General features: G+C 27.8%; 1 protein-coding gene across 1 annotated transcript in view; it reads right to left on the bottom strand.

Moving 5' to 3' along the window:
• Positions 1 to 2,774: 2,774 nt before the first annotated feature.
• LOC111623498 (coronin-1C-like) overlaps positions 2,775 to 19,517 on the bottom strand; it is a 30,599-nt gene continuing 13,856 nt past the window's right edge. Inside the window, exons 2-7 of the mRNA XM_023366096.1 lie at positions 14,512 to 14,709; positions 8,429 to 8,681; positions 6,895 to 7,070; positions 4,441 to 4,557; positions 4,057 to 4,161; positions 2,775 to 2,987 (exon numbers count right to left, since the gene is read on the bottom strand). Of these exons, the coding sequence (XP_023221864.1) occupies positions 2,790 to 2,987; positions 4,057 to 4,161; positions 4,441 to 4,557; positions 6,895 to 7,070; positions 8,429 to 8,681; positions 14,512 to 14,709 (1,047 nt within the window). The 3' untranslated portion in view covers positions 2,775 to 2,789. The remainder of the gene's footprint in view (positions 2,988 to 4,056; positions 4,162 to 4,440; positions 4,558 to 6,894; positions 7,071 to 8,428; positions 8,682 to 14,511; positions 14,710 to 19,517) is intronic.

The raw sequence follows: 19,517 nt of genomic DNA, 5'->3' as shown, positions 1-19,517 counted from the left end.
AAATCAAACAAATTAATTAACTTAAGAGCTGACAAGTGAATGAAATTGGATTCCATTATATAGTTCTTAGTTCCCAAGGCATAGGTATGTTTTTGTAAGGGAAAAAAATTCTGTTTTGAATATAGCTGAACTGTTTTATGAAAGATGTATATTGAAGCATTACATTATAAAAAGTATCAAGATTTGCACTGAGAGAATACAAACAAAACTCTCAGGTGGCACTTAATCAAAGTAATGGAATGCATATAATTCCTGGGGTGGGACTTAATAAAAGCAACATATCCCAGTTAAATACTCAGATAGCATCTAATCAAATGCAATGCAAACCATTCAAATGATTAAACATAGCTTTATTGTTGCAAAACGTACAAATAGTTCCCTGAATTTGTCAAAATTAAATTTTTGACTATAGAAAATATAACAATCAATAGTGAGGTGTGTTGGGACAATACAAAATTTAAATATTATGCAATAAAACATTAGCAAAAACCAAATTGTTAGCAATACTGTTATCAATAATCATATTGGAAAAAAAAAAAAAAAAAAAAACACCTATTAAAATGAGTTTCAGATNTTTAATTAATTTATCAAGCCAACCAATGCCGTACATTATCGGCATTGGTTGTCTTGTAATTTATAATATATCAGGTTTTAATGCTGTTCTTTGTTTGTGGGTACATTGTTAAAATGCAAGTGGAAAATCAATTGTTCATGGACATTTCCTTAATTGTACAATAAATAAAATAAATAAAACTTATTTAGATGATTTATATGCATGTCAGTTAAACCAAGTTACATTTTCACAAAAAGTTTAAAAATTCATTATAATTAAAAGCTCAAAATATTTTGGTGCACATTAGTTAATTTTGCCTTATTGTCAAAGATAAAACAGCTTTTAGAAAGAACAAATTAGGTTAACGTAAAATTAAAAATGGATGTACTTTGAAAAATTTATTATGTAACATACATCATTACGGTACTTAGTAGAGTGTGCCATTACTATCACAAATATCAGTAATCAAATTCAAATACCTTCCAATTTCACATTGGTGAACATCGCAACCTCTCTTTGGCATAACTCCCATGCCTCTTTGGGGTTCGGTGTTGTGTTCACAAGTCAGGGCAAGATGACATCAATACATAATTTTCTAGATTGTTTTTTTTTTTCTAAAAAAAAAAAAAACAATGTTCAGTAAATCTGTTTACATTCTTATAACAATCCTAAGTTTAATTGTTTAGTCCAAAAAATTTCCCTTTTCCCTCTCAACAAAAGAAGAAAGTATGCTAATTATCGTATTTTTTCCTCAGCATACATGGTCTGGTTTAACAAATGTTTTTTCCCCCTCAAGTAAATGAATAAAAACCACCAAAAGAAAGATAATTGCCAACATATTCTTTGAAAATGTAAAAAAAGGAAAAACCATATGCAAAATATATAGTTTGGGTGCTAGTCACCGTTTAGGGGCAGGTTTGTGTTTTGGGTGCATTTGAGTGCTAAACAATTTGGCAATGAGTTGGCCTACTGCACTAACACCAATGTAGTTTGTCTTTTTACACTCTGCCTCCTTCAAAAGCTGAGTGGATGAGGCACCCAAAAATCCAGATACTAGTTATAAAATACATTAAAATTTTACTGTCAAAGTTTTACATTTGCCCATCACAATTTCTCAACGTGTGTAATGTGTGCCATGTGGCACACAATCATCCAATATTCAAATTCTTCCTATGCTCACAATGACATATCTGTTGTCACTCCTCCCACAGCTGCCACAATTCTACAGCTCTTGAAGATTAGTCATGTTGAATGATGAGTGGTTCTGACTTTGCAAACTACAGAACACCATCTCTATTGCATAACTGCCATTTCAAGTGTAGATTTCTCCAAAATCTGGAACATTTCTACTAAGCCACAATAAATCCCCTTCCTCACCTTTTCCAAGTAAATTTTTATTACAAAACAAATGTCTTCAGCCTTCTTTATCAGCCTGCCTCGGGTTACTGAACAAAAACAAAAAAACTAGATGAAAAAATAGCATTCAAAATCATAATCTTCTAGTTGTTGTATACTCCAAAACTGTGTCTTCTTTTCTTCAATTAATTTATCACTACTAGGTGCATGCATATACAAACACTTGGCAATTCTATCATCAACTTTTATTCAGGAATTTCTTATTTGCTGAGACATGTTTTGGGCTCAAGCCTCTCTTCTACATTGCGAGCCAACCAATGCCATATGTTATTGGCCTAGATATTGGCTATAATACTAATAAATTATGAAACAATTTGGTACTAGAGGGAGACGTTAGGCACCATCTCTTAATAAATTTAATTATTAATTATGATTTTTAATTAAAATTTAAAGTTATAATTTTTAATTAAATAATTTAATTAATTTATCAAGCCAACCAATGCCGTACATTATCGGCATTGGTTGTCTTGTAATTTATAATATATCAGGTTTTAATGCTGTTCTTTGTTTGTGGGTACATTGTTAAAATGCAAGTGGAAAATCAATTGTTCATGGACATTTCCTTAATTGTACAATAAATAAAATAAATAAAACTTATTTAGATGATTTATATGCATGTCAGTTAAACCAAGTTACATTTTCACAAAAAGTTTAAAAATTCATTATAATTAAAAGCTCAAAATATTTTGGTGCACATTAGTTAATTTTGCCTTATTGTCAAAGATAAAACAGCTTTTAGAAAGAACAAATTAGGTTAACGTAAAATTAAAAATGGATGTACTTTGAAAAATTTATTATGTAACATACATCATTACGGTACTTAGTAGAGTGTGCCATTACTATCACAAATATCAGTAATCAAATTCAAATACCTTCCAATTTCACATTGGTGAACATCGCAACCTCTCTTTGGCATAACTCCCATGCCTCTTTGGGGTTCGGAAGATTGAAACGTGCTGATGTAGTGAACATACGGCGCCTCGTCCGTTATTTCAAAGTATCGGATGTTGCTGTCACCCTGAAATTAAAAAAAAACAAACTTTAATAAAATTTTCTTTTAGTATTAAGACAATATAAAAGTATTTTTGTACAAGATAAAACAAATATAAAAAGTATACTGCAAAAAAAATTTTAAAAACTCAGAAAAATCATTAATTTATTTCCTCACAATGTATTATTTCAAACTGAATTCAAGTTATTGTTTCTACACCATACAGCTTTTACAGATTACATTACAAACTATAGATTTTCCCAACTGCAAGTAAAATAATACTTTTATCAAAAAAAGTAGAATTATTTTGATATTTAAGAGAATCTGAGATATTAGACAAGCTATGCCATTATTATTAAATCTTCAAAGTCAAAACCAACAATTATCAAACCAGCTTGAAATCCTATGAAAAGGACAAATGCTATTATATTTATCAAGACCATTGAAATCTCATTACAAGAAATCATCATCTTTCATACACTTAATGCATCAGCAATATATAAATAATGCAATATGTCATCTACAACCCACACAACTTACAAGACCAACCTAATGTGTATGATTATCAGTCAGGTAATAATTAATGTCAATCAAAATCAATCATCATCATCAAATGGATTAATGAAAGTCTATCACTCTATAGACAAATTCTTCATTATCTTAAAATTACAGTTTATAACTTTTGAATTTACCATTTATAGTGTATACAGGTGGCATTAATCTAAAAATAAATTTGTTATAACATTATTTGTATACAGTCTGACAGAAAATACACACAATTTTGTTTAACTACATTACAATGTAATATAAAATGTACTCTGTATAACAATACAAGCATTTCCTCCATATCACAAGATCTTTTTGAACAGAGAAAATAATGATCCATAATATTTTTAAAATAAAAATTGTTTGTCTTAACTCTCACCATATATTTTTGGTAATTTCATGAATACACAATTTCATATATTATTTTCCTCATGTTACATTATCAAATTATTTCTTATTATTGTATATCCATCAATTTAAATATTTCAACATTCTAATTTCATTATAATTTTTCATAACCAAGAATTGCTACTACATTAATACAATGTACCTTGGCACAAAGATAAAGAAGATTAACATCTGGGTCGTAGAATGGATATAAGACGCCGTTGCTTGTATCTAATGTTTCTAGAATGATGGGGTCTTTAAGAGATGACTGGAATAAAAAAAAAATCTTTTTTAATTAATTAATTCATATTAAAGTTCAGATTAATTATCAATTTACAGATAATACACGTAGATTAACATTATGCAAACTGATAATTTTACATAAATCTATCACACATTAACAACAGTTAATTAAATTTATGCTATCAAAATATTTAAATTTTTCCCAAAGGACTTTAAATAATTTACGGATTATTCCAAAAAAATATGCAAGAAGTTTTCATTTAATCACCTAGCAACACGAGCTTTTTTTAAAATAAATGCTAACCTCATTACGTAATGCATATTGTCGTTCGCTCATGCGAGAAAATCCTGTGGTAAAAATTCTTCCGTTTCTCAAATAAATAGCACGTTGAGGCTTTGCTCCTTCGTGGCCCATCGCTTCCTACAATTATATTTGAAATAAAATTTAATATAAAATATTAAAATATATTTTAATTTTAAATTACAAAACTATCTTCTGAATTAAAAAAAGTTTGAAGTGAGAAATATAAGGACAAGAAAACAAAATCTGTTAAAATAAGAAAAAACAATTAGATACTAAATATTAATTGCTATCATTTAAAAATTAGTTTTGATGGTTATTAGTGTTCCAAAACACTTGACTATGTAGCAGGAATGGCCAACTAAACTTGCATAGAGCCACATGTAAGGCATCAATATGTGCAAGAGCCAATGTGGCAACATAATACACCACCAATGTAAATGGTGCCACAACAATACACCTTAATTAGTGTCAATCAAATTTAAATCATGATAAACTTTTTTCATTTTTAGAGGAGCTGATTTGTACAAAAGCCGTAAATCACACACACACACAACAATTTCGGGACAATAGTAATGACATGTAGCGATGTACAGAAATGACAGCAACTGAATAATTGCATTAACATGCTACAAAATAGTGAATTTATCTCATCTTCAGTAGTATTAAATAACATATTACAGTAAGGTTAATGAATATATGGCATTTAGATCATCATATTATTATTAATGAACATTTAATCTTAAATATTGCTGTAAAGTATGATATTAGATACAGGATCTGATATGTTAATTTTAGATACCAGAAGTATGAAAAAAATAAGCATTGAACTTTTAGACAGTCAACAAAAAACATTACAATTCTTAATACATTTTTATTAGCTCACTTTGTTGGTTGATAATTTTATCTTTTAGGATAATTTTTAATGCCATTAGTTCTGCTGGACAATTTTGACAGCCAGCAAATGTTGCTCCAAGATAGCTTTCTGTTAAGATGTTCTATGGCATTCTATGGCAAAAGCAGACATGTACTAATGAAAATGAGATCTAAACTGGCTTCAAATTAAAGCTGTTACCAAGGAAAGTTGCTAATTGCACATACTCCTTTTATTTACTCTGTTGACGTAATTTGATTTATCCATTCTAACATAATACTTTTATCTTTTTTTAAAGGATAGAGTGATGCTATCTAAACATTACATTCAAAAATGCTGCACAGTACAATAATATATAGCAAGAACTATATCATTGTATTTTGAGAGCCACATATGACTCAAGTTGCAACTTTACCACCATTGTTCCACAAACATTAGAAATAATACTACTATATAGTAAGAGCAATGTACAAATTCAAAAATTAGCAATGTACAAAATTATATATATTAAAACCTCACTAGTTAACAGCTCCGGGGCACAGTTAATAGGGTTTTCTCTATAATATGATCACATTAACTGGAAGTTGTTAATACTTTTAATTGAAACTTATTTTTCTGTGTACCCTTTAATAGATCTGCAATATTTATTTTCCTTTATATTTCATGTAAACACAGACAATTAAGATAAACAAAAATTACCTAGTCAGTCAAACACACCACCTCACCATTACAACCTTGTGTTGACACCCTTTAACTGATACAGTACGTTACCAGCATTCTTACTGGATCACAGGGACACCTCAACAATACCCTAAAGAACTACAATTTTGTAATCATGCTATGCTTAATAATAGGAAATTTATGGCCACAGAATAATTTCAGAAAAATCAGGGGTTGAACTTGTTAACTTGAAACTAACTCAGATTTCCCACCATTAAATTTCAAGTTAACAAGGTTTTACTATACCAAGATCATACTATTAGTCAAATGAAATAAAACCATGATATTATGCAAATTAAACACAGTATTTACTTTCTCTAATATCATGGTTTCATTTCATTTGACTAATAAGTATTATCTTGCTATAGTAAAATGTAGTGTAGTGTGCATCACTCATTATTTTGAAGAACAAAATGCATCCAAATTACCAACTCATTTTTAAGAAATTATTTTCTCAAACTACATTTTGATATTTGTCAGATTTTAGGTTTTATAGTCCACAAAAAGATTGCAAGATTATTTTATTACTTTCATTCCTACAATAATGAAATATTTTTGTATCTTTGCTGGACTGAGCTTTGAGAAAGGCTTATGGGTCATTTAAGAAATTTTGAAGTCTTTTTTTAATAATATTTAGAAGAATAAGTCTTAAGAAATCCAAACTTTTAATTTTTTTGTATCTAAGATTTTTTGCCCAAATATTAAAACAATGCTTACTACAATATTCATCAATTGTCTGCACTTAGTAAAAAAAAACAACATTTTTGTATCAAATCTATGACTAATTGATTTTTTAATTAATTTCACCAATAGAAATATAAACTAATAAAGAATCAAAAATCTGATACCAGAAGTCAGCATACCATTTCTAAATCGCCAGTCCTTGGGTTGTAAATCCTGATCTTCCTGTCTTTGCACGTGGTGACGAGACGACTTCCATCCCAGTTCCAGCTACAGTGGAAGATCAGATCGGGATGGTCTATCTGAGAAAATATTTCTCCCGTGCCCACATTCCAGATGAAAATTTTACAGTCCGCTCCTAGAAATTACACAAATATATTATAATATATACATGCATTTTTATATATGCTTATGTCTTAAAGAGATAATAGGACTTTAGTATCCAATTATCTTCTTACACCAAAAGAAAAAGCTAAAGAAATTGTAAAAACATATCAACTGTAATAGCTTATAACAGAAAATGGATGACAATAGTTCCTCTGTTTGGTCAAACATTTTAAAATTATTTTCTGTAAGAATATGAAAAAATAACTGAAGAATTCATGTGACAAAATGACAAAAAATCTTAGTGCAACAAAAATATTAGAAAGTGAAATCAAGTATCGGCTCAAATGTTACTTTGATTTACTCATTTACTTGCATAATATAGTTACATATCAAGTAGTCATTAACCTGCCATTAACAGAATATTTCAGCAAATGGATCAGAGCTTGGAAATCAATTTTGATTTAGTAAGAAAGTAAGAATGATGACAGTCTACATAGAGTTAGTCCTCATGTAATATTATTGACTTATATGATTGCTTGCAACATTAAGTGAAACAGTGTGTAACGAAACCAATTTTACTGGCTATATTGTTATTACCAATTTTAACATATTTGATATAAACAAGACAAATTCAGTTATTATACTTATTAGATTGTGTTTGCAACCAGCAGCATTTATTTCCCACCTCAATCAATTTTACTGTTTATAAAAAAAATTGACAACAGTATTGTAAATTATTACAAATGTGCTTGTACCTTTCCTCAATGACATTATACTGAAATGATATTAAAAGAGGACTTGCTGTATCTGCATAATAAGTCTGGATAAAAAAAGATTGTAAGAAATATAAACATACCACTTATACATAAGGAATGGCTTTGCTAATCAGTGTGTCCCCAAAATCTGCCATTTGAACTCTCATATAATAAAGTTCCTGCATACTGGCAATTTTATTTCTTTCAAGGATTTCTTAAAATGCAGAAATGGTCACTACAGATCTCTATAAACTGATCTGTACATCTTTCATATTTTACTCGTAAGAGTTTGATAAAGTGAATACCCATAATCTGTTCTGAATACGATTAATTCTTAAATATTTTGCATCAGTGGATAGTCAAGTTATAATTAATATCTGGTAATTTGTTACACTGAATACTGTATAATGAATATTTAAAATATTTTAAGAGTTAAAACAAAATTGATTTTCTTCTAGAAAAACTGGTTGGAAACTGAAGACCAATAAAATGCAACTTTCATAACTACACAACAGCAAAAAACTGAACTCAGATATTATATTCAGATCATCATTACTCTTTAATAAATTATTTTTAAATACGGTAAGAACTTAAGATTTTTCTACAATATTCACAATAATAGAACAGTACTAACCTGCACTCAGCAGCACATTATTAGCAGAAGGATGCCATAAAACCAATCCTGCCCTGCGCTGATGTCCCACTAGTTCAACAACAGGATCCACCAGAGGCCTCAGCAGACCACCTTCCGGAATCTGCCATGCTCTGACGATGCCATCTTCGGAAGCACTGGCGATGACATTATCATTAAAAGGACACCAGGCTATGTCCAGTACTGGGCCCTTGTGACCGGCGACGAGAGGATAGCTGACATCCGTTCTTCCAGTCTAATTATGGTAGGTATATTTTATTTAGGTAATAAACATTACTGTAGTATCAAATCTAAAGTCTAACATGTTTTAGCTTAAGTGAAACATTTTAAGTGTTAAGAAAATCAAACAAATTAATTAACTTAAGAGCTGACAAGTGAATGAAATTGGATTCCATTATATAGTTCTTAGTTCCCAAGGCATAGGTATGTTTTTGTAAGGGAAAAAAATTCTGTTTTGAATATAGCTGAACTGTTTTATGAAAGATGTATATTGAAGCATTACATTATAAAAAGTATCAAGATTTGCACTGAGAGAATACAAACAAAACTCTCAGGTGGCACTTAATCAAAGTAATGGAATGCATATAATTCCTGGGGTGGGACTTAATAAAAGCAACATATCCCAGTTAAATACTCAGATAGCATCTAATCAAATGCAATGCAAACCATTCAAATGATTAAACATAGCTTTATTGTTGCAAAACGTACAAATAGTTCCCTGAATTTGTCAAAATTAAATTTTTGACTATAGAAAATATAACAATCAATAGTGAGGTGTGTTGGGACAATACAAAATTTAAATATTATGCAATAAAACATTAGCAAAAACCAAATTGTTAGCAATACTGTTATCAATAATCATATTGGAAGTAAAAAAAAAAAAAAAAACACCTATTAAAATGAGTTTCAGATCTTTCAGATTTAAAAATAAACTTCACTATTCTCAATTCAATGTAAGAAAATTTTAGAAGTCTGAAAGAAGTCAAAGTCTGATCATTACTTTTAGTTGTTATTTTCCTTTCAGGGTCATTTTTGTTTTAATGATGGCAACTCCCAAGAAACCCCAAAATATACTAAATTCAAAATTAAGACCAACAAATATTTATTTACATAAGTTACTGATCCCGTAACGCTTAAACATGTAAATAAATAGAGTAGTGCGGAATTAACGCTTTTAGGCAGATAAAAGATGACACACCCATTTAATGGTGCAGTGTAGCTCCTAAAAACGACCTTCCTTGAAGTGATTGTCTGGCATTCTTTTGATAGTGATCAATTTGTAAGGCGGTGTATTCTTTGCTTTTTATTTTTGATATTGGCGGAAATTTAATTAATTATACATCCCAAGCTGGAAAAAAAATTTCTTTCATTGATTGATTTTTTTCCTTGTACATAATTGATCTTGACTTACTTTGAATATTTGAAATATATATTTATTACTAACTTCTTGTTTATAATCATTTTTGTTTATTTATATATATTACTGTTCAATCTAATAAATATTATTGCAAATTTTTGCTTATATAAATGTTATTTTGAACCATTGTATTTTGCTTTCCCATTAAGTCCAGGCCTGGTATTTCATTAAAACCTTAATTTTGTGTAACTCCACTTTTTTTGTATGGTGTAGTACATTACAAGTCTAGTTTTTATACTAAAATTTTTAAAAAAGGCATATCAATAAATTTAGAGCTGCAATAGTGACATTTAGTATTTAGTGAATTAGAAATATCTGACAGATTTAGAACATAATTATTATAATCTAAAATCATAGAGGTTGACTTTTATAATTTCAATTTAAATACATATTGAAAGAGAGGACAATGGTTTCTTTATTGATAAGGCAGTCCAATCAATATCTTATTTTCAGATGGCATCATATTGACAGATCCTAATACCACCAGAGAAGGATCAAAGTCTTATTATGCTTTTGTAATAAATGGTATCTAAAATATCATTTGTAATAACTCTCCAAAAAGGGAGTAAATTTTCTAGGGTTTGGTCATCTTTTATATTTAATTAATCAATAGATATTAACAGTATTTCCAGAAATAAAAGATTTAAGGATTAATTGTCAAGCTTGCTTTTTCCAGAAGCACTATAAACATGTTCCACCAATTTAGTGTTTAAAGAAATAAGAGTCTAGAAGTTATTCAAAGTTATTTCATACAAAAATAATTTTCCTTAGAATATTATGTACTAGGGAATGCATTAAGATTAGAACTAAACAGATTTAGTATCTTCCTATATTTTATGAAAAGAGTGATTAAATTCTCATTAACATTGGCAGATAATACAACAACATTGTGCTTTCTTAAATAGCATTTTTAACCAATAGCAAACTAAAGAATAATAATTCAGTGTATGAGTTACCTAATGTTTTAAACAAATTTGGTTTCTCCATTGGTCTGTTTTTAAAAAGAAATGAGTTACGAAAAGTTCTACTGTCCCAATTAACTTTTGCATTGTTTGAAACATTTAAAATTATCCTAATATAAATAGACTGTTTGTTAATTAACTTTAAATGTGTAAAAAAGATTTCTATTAAGCTAGGATTTTAAAAAAATCAGATAAGTGTTAATGCAAATATATGCATTTTCTGAAGAAGATATTTGTCAGAAAAAATGTATAAAGCTCATTTTTTCTGTGCAAGGAACATTGTTAATTACAGCAAACCTACAATTTAGTTAAATTGAAAACCATTAGAAGAAGAAGAAATTAATTTTATGAAGATATTTATAATGAAACTAATTTGTTTACGTAAGTTTGTAATGGAATTTGTTAAAGCTTAAACAATTAGCATAGTTGTGAAAGTTATTCAAATAATAAAAAAAATCCAGCAACGAGTTGAGTAACTTTCCCAGCTGTTATGAGTTTTTATTTGGAAAAAATCTTCATTAAGTCCTACTCCTCTTGATATATGACACCTCTCTTTCTCCTCACCCTCTCAACTTTTAACCACCAAAATTTAATAGCATGAATGCTCCTCATATACAAGCAATCACGCCAAAGTTTGTTTCTTAATCTTTATCCCATCCTGAGATAAGCAAAATAGATGCCAAAATATATGAAACTTTTTTTGCTGTTTTTTACCTTTTGGATTCAGGTCTCAAAACGTGGAGATTTCAAAAAACTGAGTCAAAGTTTTTTTTTTTTTTTTTTTTTTGCAAATATTGGAACTGTGTCAAATTTGATACAATTCCAACTTTCCCTTGTTATGTATACATAAGAGCTGGGAAAATAAAACCAAAATAAGTAAACAAGAAATTGTATAAGTTTTTCTGTTGTATCTACAAATTACAAAGTTGTAAGATATTGCAGAATATATAATTGTGGATCTTGTTTTTCTTCTGTTTTCCCCATGAAAAAAAAAAAAAAAAACACCTATTAAAATGAGTTTCAGATCTTTCAGATTTAAAAATAAACTTCACTATTCTCAATTCAATGTAAGAAAATTTTAGAAGTCTGAAAGAAGTCAAAGTCTGATCATTACTTTTAGTTGTTATTTTCCTTTCAGGGTCATTTTTGTTTTAATGATGGCAACTCCCAAGAAACCCCAAAATATACTAAATTCAAAATTAAGACCAACAAATATTTATTTACATAAGTTACTGATCCCGTAACGCTTAAACATGTAAATAAATAGAGTAGTGCGGAATTAACGCTTTTAGGCAGATAAAAGATGACACACCCATTTAATGGTGCAGTGTAGCTCCTAAAAACGACCTTCCTTGAAGTGATTGTCTGGCATTCTTTTGATAGTGATCAATTTGTAAGGCGGTGTATTCTTTGCTTTTTATTTTTGATATTGGCGGAAATTTAATTAATTATACATCCCAAGCTGGAAAAAAAATTTCTTTCATTGATTGATTTTTTTCCTTGTACATAATTGATCTTGACTTACTTTGAATATTTGAAATATATATTTATTACTAACTTCTTGTTTATAATCATTTTTGTTTATTTATATATATTACTGTTCAATCTAATAAATATTATTGCAAATTTTTGCTTATATAAATGTTATTTTGAACCATTGTATTTTGCTTTCCCATTAAGTCCAGGCCTGGTATTTCATTAAAACCTTAATTTTGTGTAACTCCACTTTTTTTGTATGGTGTAGTACATTACAAGTCTAGTTTTTATACTAAAATTTTTAAAAAAGGCATATCAATAAATTTAGAGCTGCAATAGTGACATTTAGTATTTAGTGAATTAGAAATATCTGACAGATTTAGAACATAATTATTATAATCTAAAATCATAGAGGTTGACTTTTATAATTTCAATTTAAATACATATTGAAAGAGAGGACAATGGTTTCTTTATTGATAAGGCAGTCCAATCAATATCTTATTTTCAGATGGCATCATATTGACAGATCCTAATACCACCAGAGAAGGATCAAAGTCTTATTATGCTTTTGTAATAAATGGTATCTAAAATATCATTTGTAATAACTCTCCAAAAAGGGAGTAAATTTTCTAGGGTTTGGTCATCTTTTATATTTAATTAATCAATAGATATTAACAGTATTTCCAGAAATAAAAGATTTAAGGATTAATTGTCAAGCTTGCTTTTTCCAGAAGCACTATAAACATGTTCCACCAATTTAGTGTTTAAAGAAATAAGAGTCTAGAAGTTATTCAAAGTTATTTCATACAAAAATAATTTTCCTTAGAATATTATGTACTAGGGAATGCATTAAGATTAGAACTAAACAGATTTAGTATCTTCCTATATTTTATGAAAAGAGTGATTAAATTCTCATTAACATTGGCAGATAATACAACAACATTGTGCTTTCTTAAATAGCATTTTTAACCAATAGCAAACTAAAGAATAATAATTCAGTGTATGAGTTACCTAATGTTTTAAACAAATTTGGTTTCTCCATTGGTCTGTTTTTAAAAAGAAATGAGTTACGAAAAGTTCTACTGTCCCAATTAACTTTTGCATTGTTTGAAACATTTAAAATTATCCTAATATAAATACACTGTTTGTTAATTAACTTTAAATGTGTAAAAAAGATTTCTATTAAGCTAGGATTTTAAAAAAATCAGATAAGTGTTAATGCAAATATATGCATTTTCTGAAGAAGATATTTGTCAGAAAAAATGTATAAAGCTCATTTTTTCTGTGCAAGGAACATTGTTAATTACAGCAAACCTACAATTTAGTTAAATTGAAAACCATTAGAAGAAGAAGAAATTAATTTTATGAAGATATTTATAATGAAACTAATTTGTTTACGTAAGTTTGTAATGGAATTTGTTAAAGCTTAAACAATTAGCATAGTTGTGAAAGTTATTCAAATAATAAAAAAAATCCAGCAACGAGTTGAGTAACTTTCCCAGCTGTTATGAGTTTTTATTTGGAAAAAATCTTCATTAAGTCCTACTCCTCTTGATATATGACACCTCTCTTTCTCCTCACCCTCTCAACTTTTAACCACCAAAATTTAATAGCATGAATGCTCCTCATATACAAGCAATCACGCCAAAGTTTGTTTCTTAATCTTTATCCCATCCTGAGATAAGCAAAATAGATGCCAAAATATATGAAACTTTTTTTGCTGTTTTTTACCTTTTGGATTCAGGTCTCAAAACGTGGAGATTTCAAAAAACTGAGTCAAAGTTTTTTTTTTTTTTTTTTTTTGCAAATATTGGAACTGTGTCAAATTTGATACAATTCCAACTTTCCCTTGTTATGTATACATAAGAGCTGGGAAAATAAAACCAAAATAAGTAAACAAGAAATTGTATAAGTTTTTCTGTTGTATCTACAAATTACAAAGTTGTAAGATATTGCAGAATATATAATTGTGTATTTTGTTTTTCTTCTGTTTTCCCCATGTCAAGACATGATCTTTCTAATAAAATAAATGTCAATTCAAATTCTAAGGCAGCAACTACATTTTTATTACTGCAGAAATAACTGTTTTAGATGAAATAACTTTATAACTTGCTCTACATTTTTCAATACAGATTTAATGTGCATTAACATTTTATGCAATTTTAATCTAGTGATTTTTACGTAATGTGAGTTTTTAATTAAACACTTACTTTCTGCAACGGAAGCACTAGAAATGCACCTCCGCCCGCCGCTTCTATGACAATGGCGAGGAACTTCGGATTCACCGCGCAGAAATTCGAATCCCAGGAACTCTTCGTAATTCTAATGTTGTCGTAGCAGTGCTCACGTTTTAGGGGTTGACCGAACACGTGTCGAAATTTACTGTTTCGTACAATGCGAAAAGACATCTGAAAGAAAGTATTTTGTATTTAAAATTATCATTGGAACATTAATTTAAATAGACATGTTATGTATATAATAATAAAATTATAAATTTGATAACTTAAAATTTCACCGATAATCCAAATACCTAATCATTGCTTCTTATATATTTATCAATACAAGTGTATAACATAATAGACATAAATAAAGTAATGATACCGTGCAATAAAATTGCAATAAAATCGCAGTAAAACCGTGCAATAAAATTGCAATATCAATACAAATATATGTAATTTTATTTGAAACTGCAGTAAGCAACATAAAACCCACTTGTGAATATTCAGAAAATATTCTATAAGAAACCAGTACAAATATAATAAAATAATATACTAATAAAAACAGTAAAATTTACTAAATGAATATTAAGTTAAAAGTAAGGAGTTGATAAATATGTCTAACGAAACATCACACAGGGCAATTCACTAGGGACTAAACATTTATGTAGACTATCTGTACAAAATGAAAATACAAGCATAAAGTATAGACAAAATAAATTATTTCCTGACAATGCAATCGACCATATGTTTAACACGTTATTCAAATGTGATCATGCAATCACGAGGTATAAACTAAGTGTTTAGTCCAAGTGTATTAGAAGCATCTAAACTTTTAGAAAAAAAAAAAAAATCACTAAAATACCTATCTGTGAGCGACTAAAACAAATGACTGAACAGTTTATTCGAACGATAACTTCAAAGTAATGTTCTTATTAGAAAGGAACAAAATAACCAACAGCGGCAAAGCTTCAAATAATTTATACCCGACCCCCTAAAATGTAAATTTGTACAATTAATATAAATGAATAATTCAACATATAATTACAGTGTGATCAGAGTAGTGGATGTTTCTCAACTAATGAAAGTTTTGACTTTCAAATCAAACGCCATCAAGAAATAAGATTAGCAGCAGCAATTCATTTTAAATTTTAAGAATCTACCCTTAAAAACAAAAAAAGAATTATTTTCATCTAAATTTCTTATAACTTCAAACTTTCTTTTTTTGGGTTGTAACTTTCATGGTCCATTAAAATTACCATGGACCGGTGGTTGAGAAGGACACATGCAGTCGTTACACGTATGAAAAGTTAATATCCGAACTTGAGTATCATTATTTTACAAAAACCCTCGGGCAGAAAGTAAACATGCTGACAGTTCAAAATTAAAACTTAACTTCTCTAGCCATAATTAATTATTAAAATGAATTTTCATACTTTAAAATTATATTTTAAAAATGTTTTTCATGCTTACTATCTTAAATTTCACACAAACAAATTAAATCAAAAATACTCCAAATATAATTTTCCTTTATATACAGTATATATATTTTACAAATTACATAATTTATATACATAATTAAAAATATAATAGTAGAAAGTTAATTATTTGAATTATTGAATTAACATTTAAATGAAATATTTTATTTTAACATAAAAATAACATGCCAAAACTTATCCCGAAAGGTACAATTTAACACGGTATACCATAGATAATGATATAAATAAGCGTAAAAATAGAATGTAGTATCATTGAAGTGGGTCGCCAATCTTTTTATATCACGAAAATATGTAAGTAAAGGTCGTCGGCCTTCTTATTACTATAAATATTAAAGTCTATTATGTTATTTGAAATGTAATATCATAAGTAGTACTTCTCTAGTGGGTAACTTACAAGAGAACAAGTGAACCAAATTTCTAAAAAGTTAAGAAACACATTATTTACTACATTTATCAAACAATCAATAAATAAAAGACAAAAATGCAGAAAAATAAAAATATACATTTGTGTATATAGTTGCAAAAAAAAATGCATACAAACAGTATTGTGTTAAGTGAAATTTCTTTGTTTTCTCACTGAAAGTTTAGACTGTAAACTCCCAAAATGGTAATAATAAACAATGCTTTTAGCCCACAACTTTAATTTAAAAAGCTTAATAAATAGGACTTTAATTCTAACAATTTGGAATGCTTATTACCAAGGCTGACCAAAAAATAGACCAGATCTTTTAAAAAAATTTAGTCTTTAAAAATTGCTTTCAAATTTAAAGGTGATTATTAAAGACTAAATTTATTTGTAAAAGATCTGGTCTATTTTTCGGTCAGCCTTGGTGATAAGCCCTCCAAATAAACTAATAAATAGGATTTTAACAATCTAACTCTGCAGAAATTATGTTATTTTCACACACTGTAGAAGATGCTACTTGCTGCATCATTAGCAGCACAATGCTCTACAACAATTCATAAATCACCGTACGCCAAACCATTAAACTTATCTTTAACATATACCAACAGTACCAACATTATTATTAACAACAAAAAAAAACTCTCTCGAGTTTGTTATACAATTTAACATGCATTTTCAAGATTACTTATTACTACTTACATACATTACAACTTCTTAATTAAATTCATTTTGTTCTTCAATTTTAGGCTCTTAATTTGTATTAGAAAAATAACGTGCAGTTTCTATTCACATCACTCGGGTTCCTCTTTAGACAGGACACTGTGGGAAAAATTTGATGGTAACGCCAAAATTTCTCGGCCTTATGTTTGTTAAATCTGCTTCACTCAAGTTTTAATGTAAAAATTTACAATTAAAAAAATTAACTCATGATTTGACATTTGTAAAACCTATTTTAAAAATCATTTTCTCTCTCTAATGTTAAAACACTTGTCCTCACTCAAACTGTAAATAATTTTTCTTAATTCTGTAAATTAATGGGGCTAGATATTAAAGCTTCTATAATGACGAATGTACGTAAAACTTCAACTTTAATGTCCGATGTTTTTTGTAAAACAGGGAATTGAGAAGATCCTATACAAATTCTTTAAAAAATTCTAGTTTGAATTGATCTATTAAGTTTATAATTTAATAAGCAAAAGAAAAATTGGCAATATTTGCTCTAATTTATGAAAGAATTCACACAAATTATCTATTATAGCTTATATCTGTAAGTTAAACTGACAAAAAGAACAAACAAAAAACAGAAATTATCTTTAAGGTTAAATCATTTAAAACAGAATACAATAAAAATATAATGCATATACAAAAATGAAGAGCAATAAGCTATAATTTATCATCATTAAATATATAATCTCTGTAAACATATTTAAATAAATAAACGTCATGCTATTTATTGTTATTAATTAATTAAGAACCAAAGAAGTCAAGGATAATATATATATAAATTCCTTTCTAGATACATCTGCAGTACCATTTATACAAATATTTAGAGAATATAGATTAACAACATTAGAAAATGTAAATATTTATCAAGATAAAGAATTACTAAAAAAATATCTTATTTTAATTTCATCTTAAAAAAACCTGGGGGAAAAAATCATCCTTTATCAATTCTAATGTGATTAATTATACGAAAAAAAAAATTCAGGATGCGTGCATTATTGGAAAAATATTGACTTAGAGTGCATTTTGTCGCAAATTTTTCATTTTAAATTAAGTGAAAAGATGCACAATTAGGCCATTATTATTGCATAATAGATTATTCAGTAATTAATTTTTAAATAGCAATTTAACATATTTATAAAAGAAAGGATACCAAATACAATTTTTGTATAAAAACTAGAAAAATCAAAGCATAAAACATGCAAAAGACAATGAAAAGAAACAAATTTCTAAATTAACACAGGTAACATTGTTAAAGTTACATAAATTAAAGATAACAATGCAATTGTCATTGATAAAAAACAGCAGACTAAGGTATTTAATTTTCATTATTTAAGCATTATTAAATTATCAAATACGAATATCCAAGTAGGAAAAAAAATGTTTAACAAATTATTTTATCAAACAATCAATACAAAATTCATTGCAGGTGTAATTATTAAAACCTACAAAAGTCATTTTAAATAACCACATCATGAAAGAAACCCTGAAATGTAGAGGCATTTCTAATTTTCAAACATTTTCGGTCAAACGGAACAAACATATATTTCTTGTCATGTCAAACGAAAACAGTCATTCGATCAATGTTTTTATCCTGAAGGTGGTCAATAAAAATGACCAAAAACATTCAAATATTAAAAAATATCACTGCATTAAAGTTTCTTTTGTAGTGTGGTTATTTAATGCAAACTGCATGTGCAAAGAAGTCATTTTAGGTAATTAAATATTGCAACTAAAGAAAATGTGATAGCAAATTTACAAAAACACATCAAATATACTTTTAAGTACACTGAGTATTCAGGGTATCCATGCAAAAGTACAGATAAAAGTTTGTCATGACATGATTTATCAGATATATTACTATATATAATATTATCTCAGTATTTCTGAATAAATAGTATTGAACTAAAAATCACTTATTTTTCACATTGATAACAAACAGGTGGTAAATTTTCATAATTTTCAGATACAAATGCAACTTATTATCTCTCTAAATATTAACTAACATTAAAGATCCAAGTATAAAGTAAATATAACAATTTGTATCTAACATAGCCAAATTATTTGTATGACAAAACATAAAAGAAAATAGCATAAAAAATTTGATCTGTAATAATAAATTTGGATCCTGTGTCATGTATTGAATCGGCACAACTGATGATAAGGAAGATTTCTTACTAAATTAGATTATTATTATTATTATTGACAATAATAACAACACATCAAAAGAACATTTGTTCTATGTAAAAACACTATAAATTTTAATAAAACTTGCTAATTCATATCATCTTAGCAAATATTTTAACATAGACAAAATATAAAAGTAATAAATTTAGTAAAAACACATTATCTGTATTATTTTTAATATTTTA

The sequence above is a fragment of the Centruroides sculpturatus genome, unplaced genomic scaffold (genome assembly GCF_000671375.1).
Source record: "Centruroides sculpturatus isolate CEXI.00-Female unplaced genomic scaffold, Cexi_2.0 scaffold278, whole genome shotgun sequence".
Lineage (NCBI taxonomy): Eukaryota > Metazoa > Arthropoda > Arachnida > Scorpiones > Buthidae > Centruroides > Centruroides sculpturatus.
This window is presented reverse-complemented; position numbering and strand designations above follow the sequence as displayed.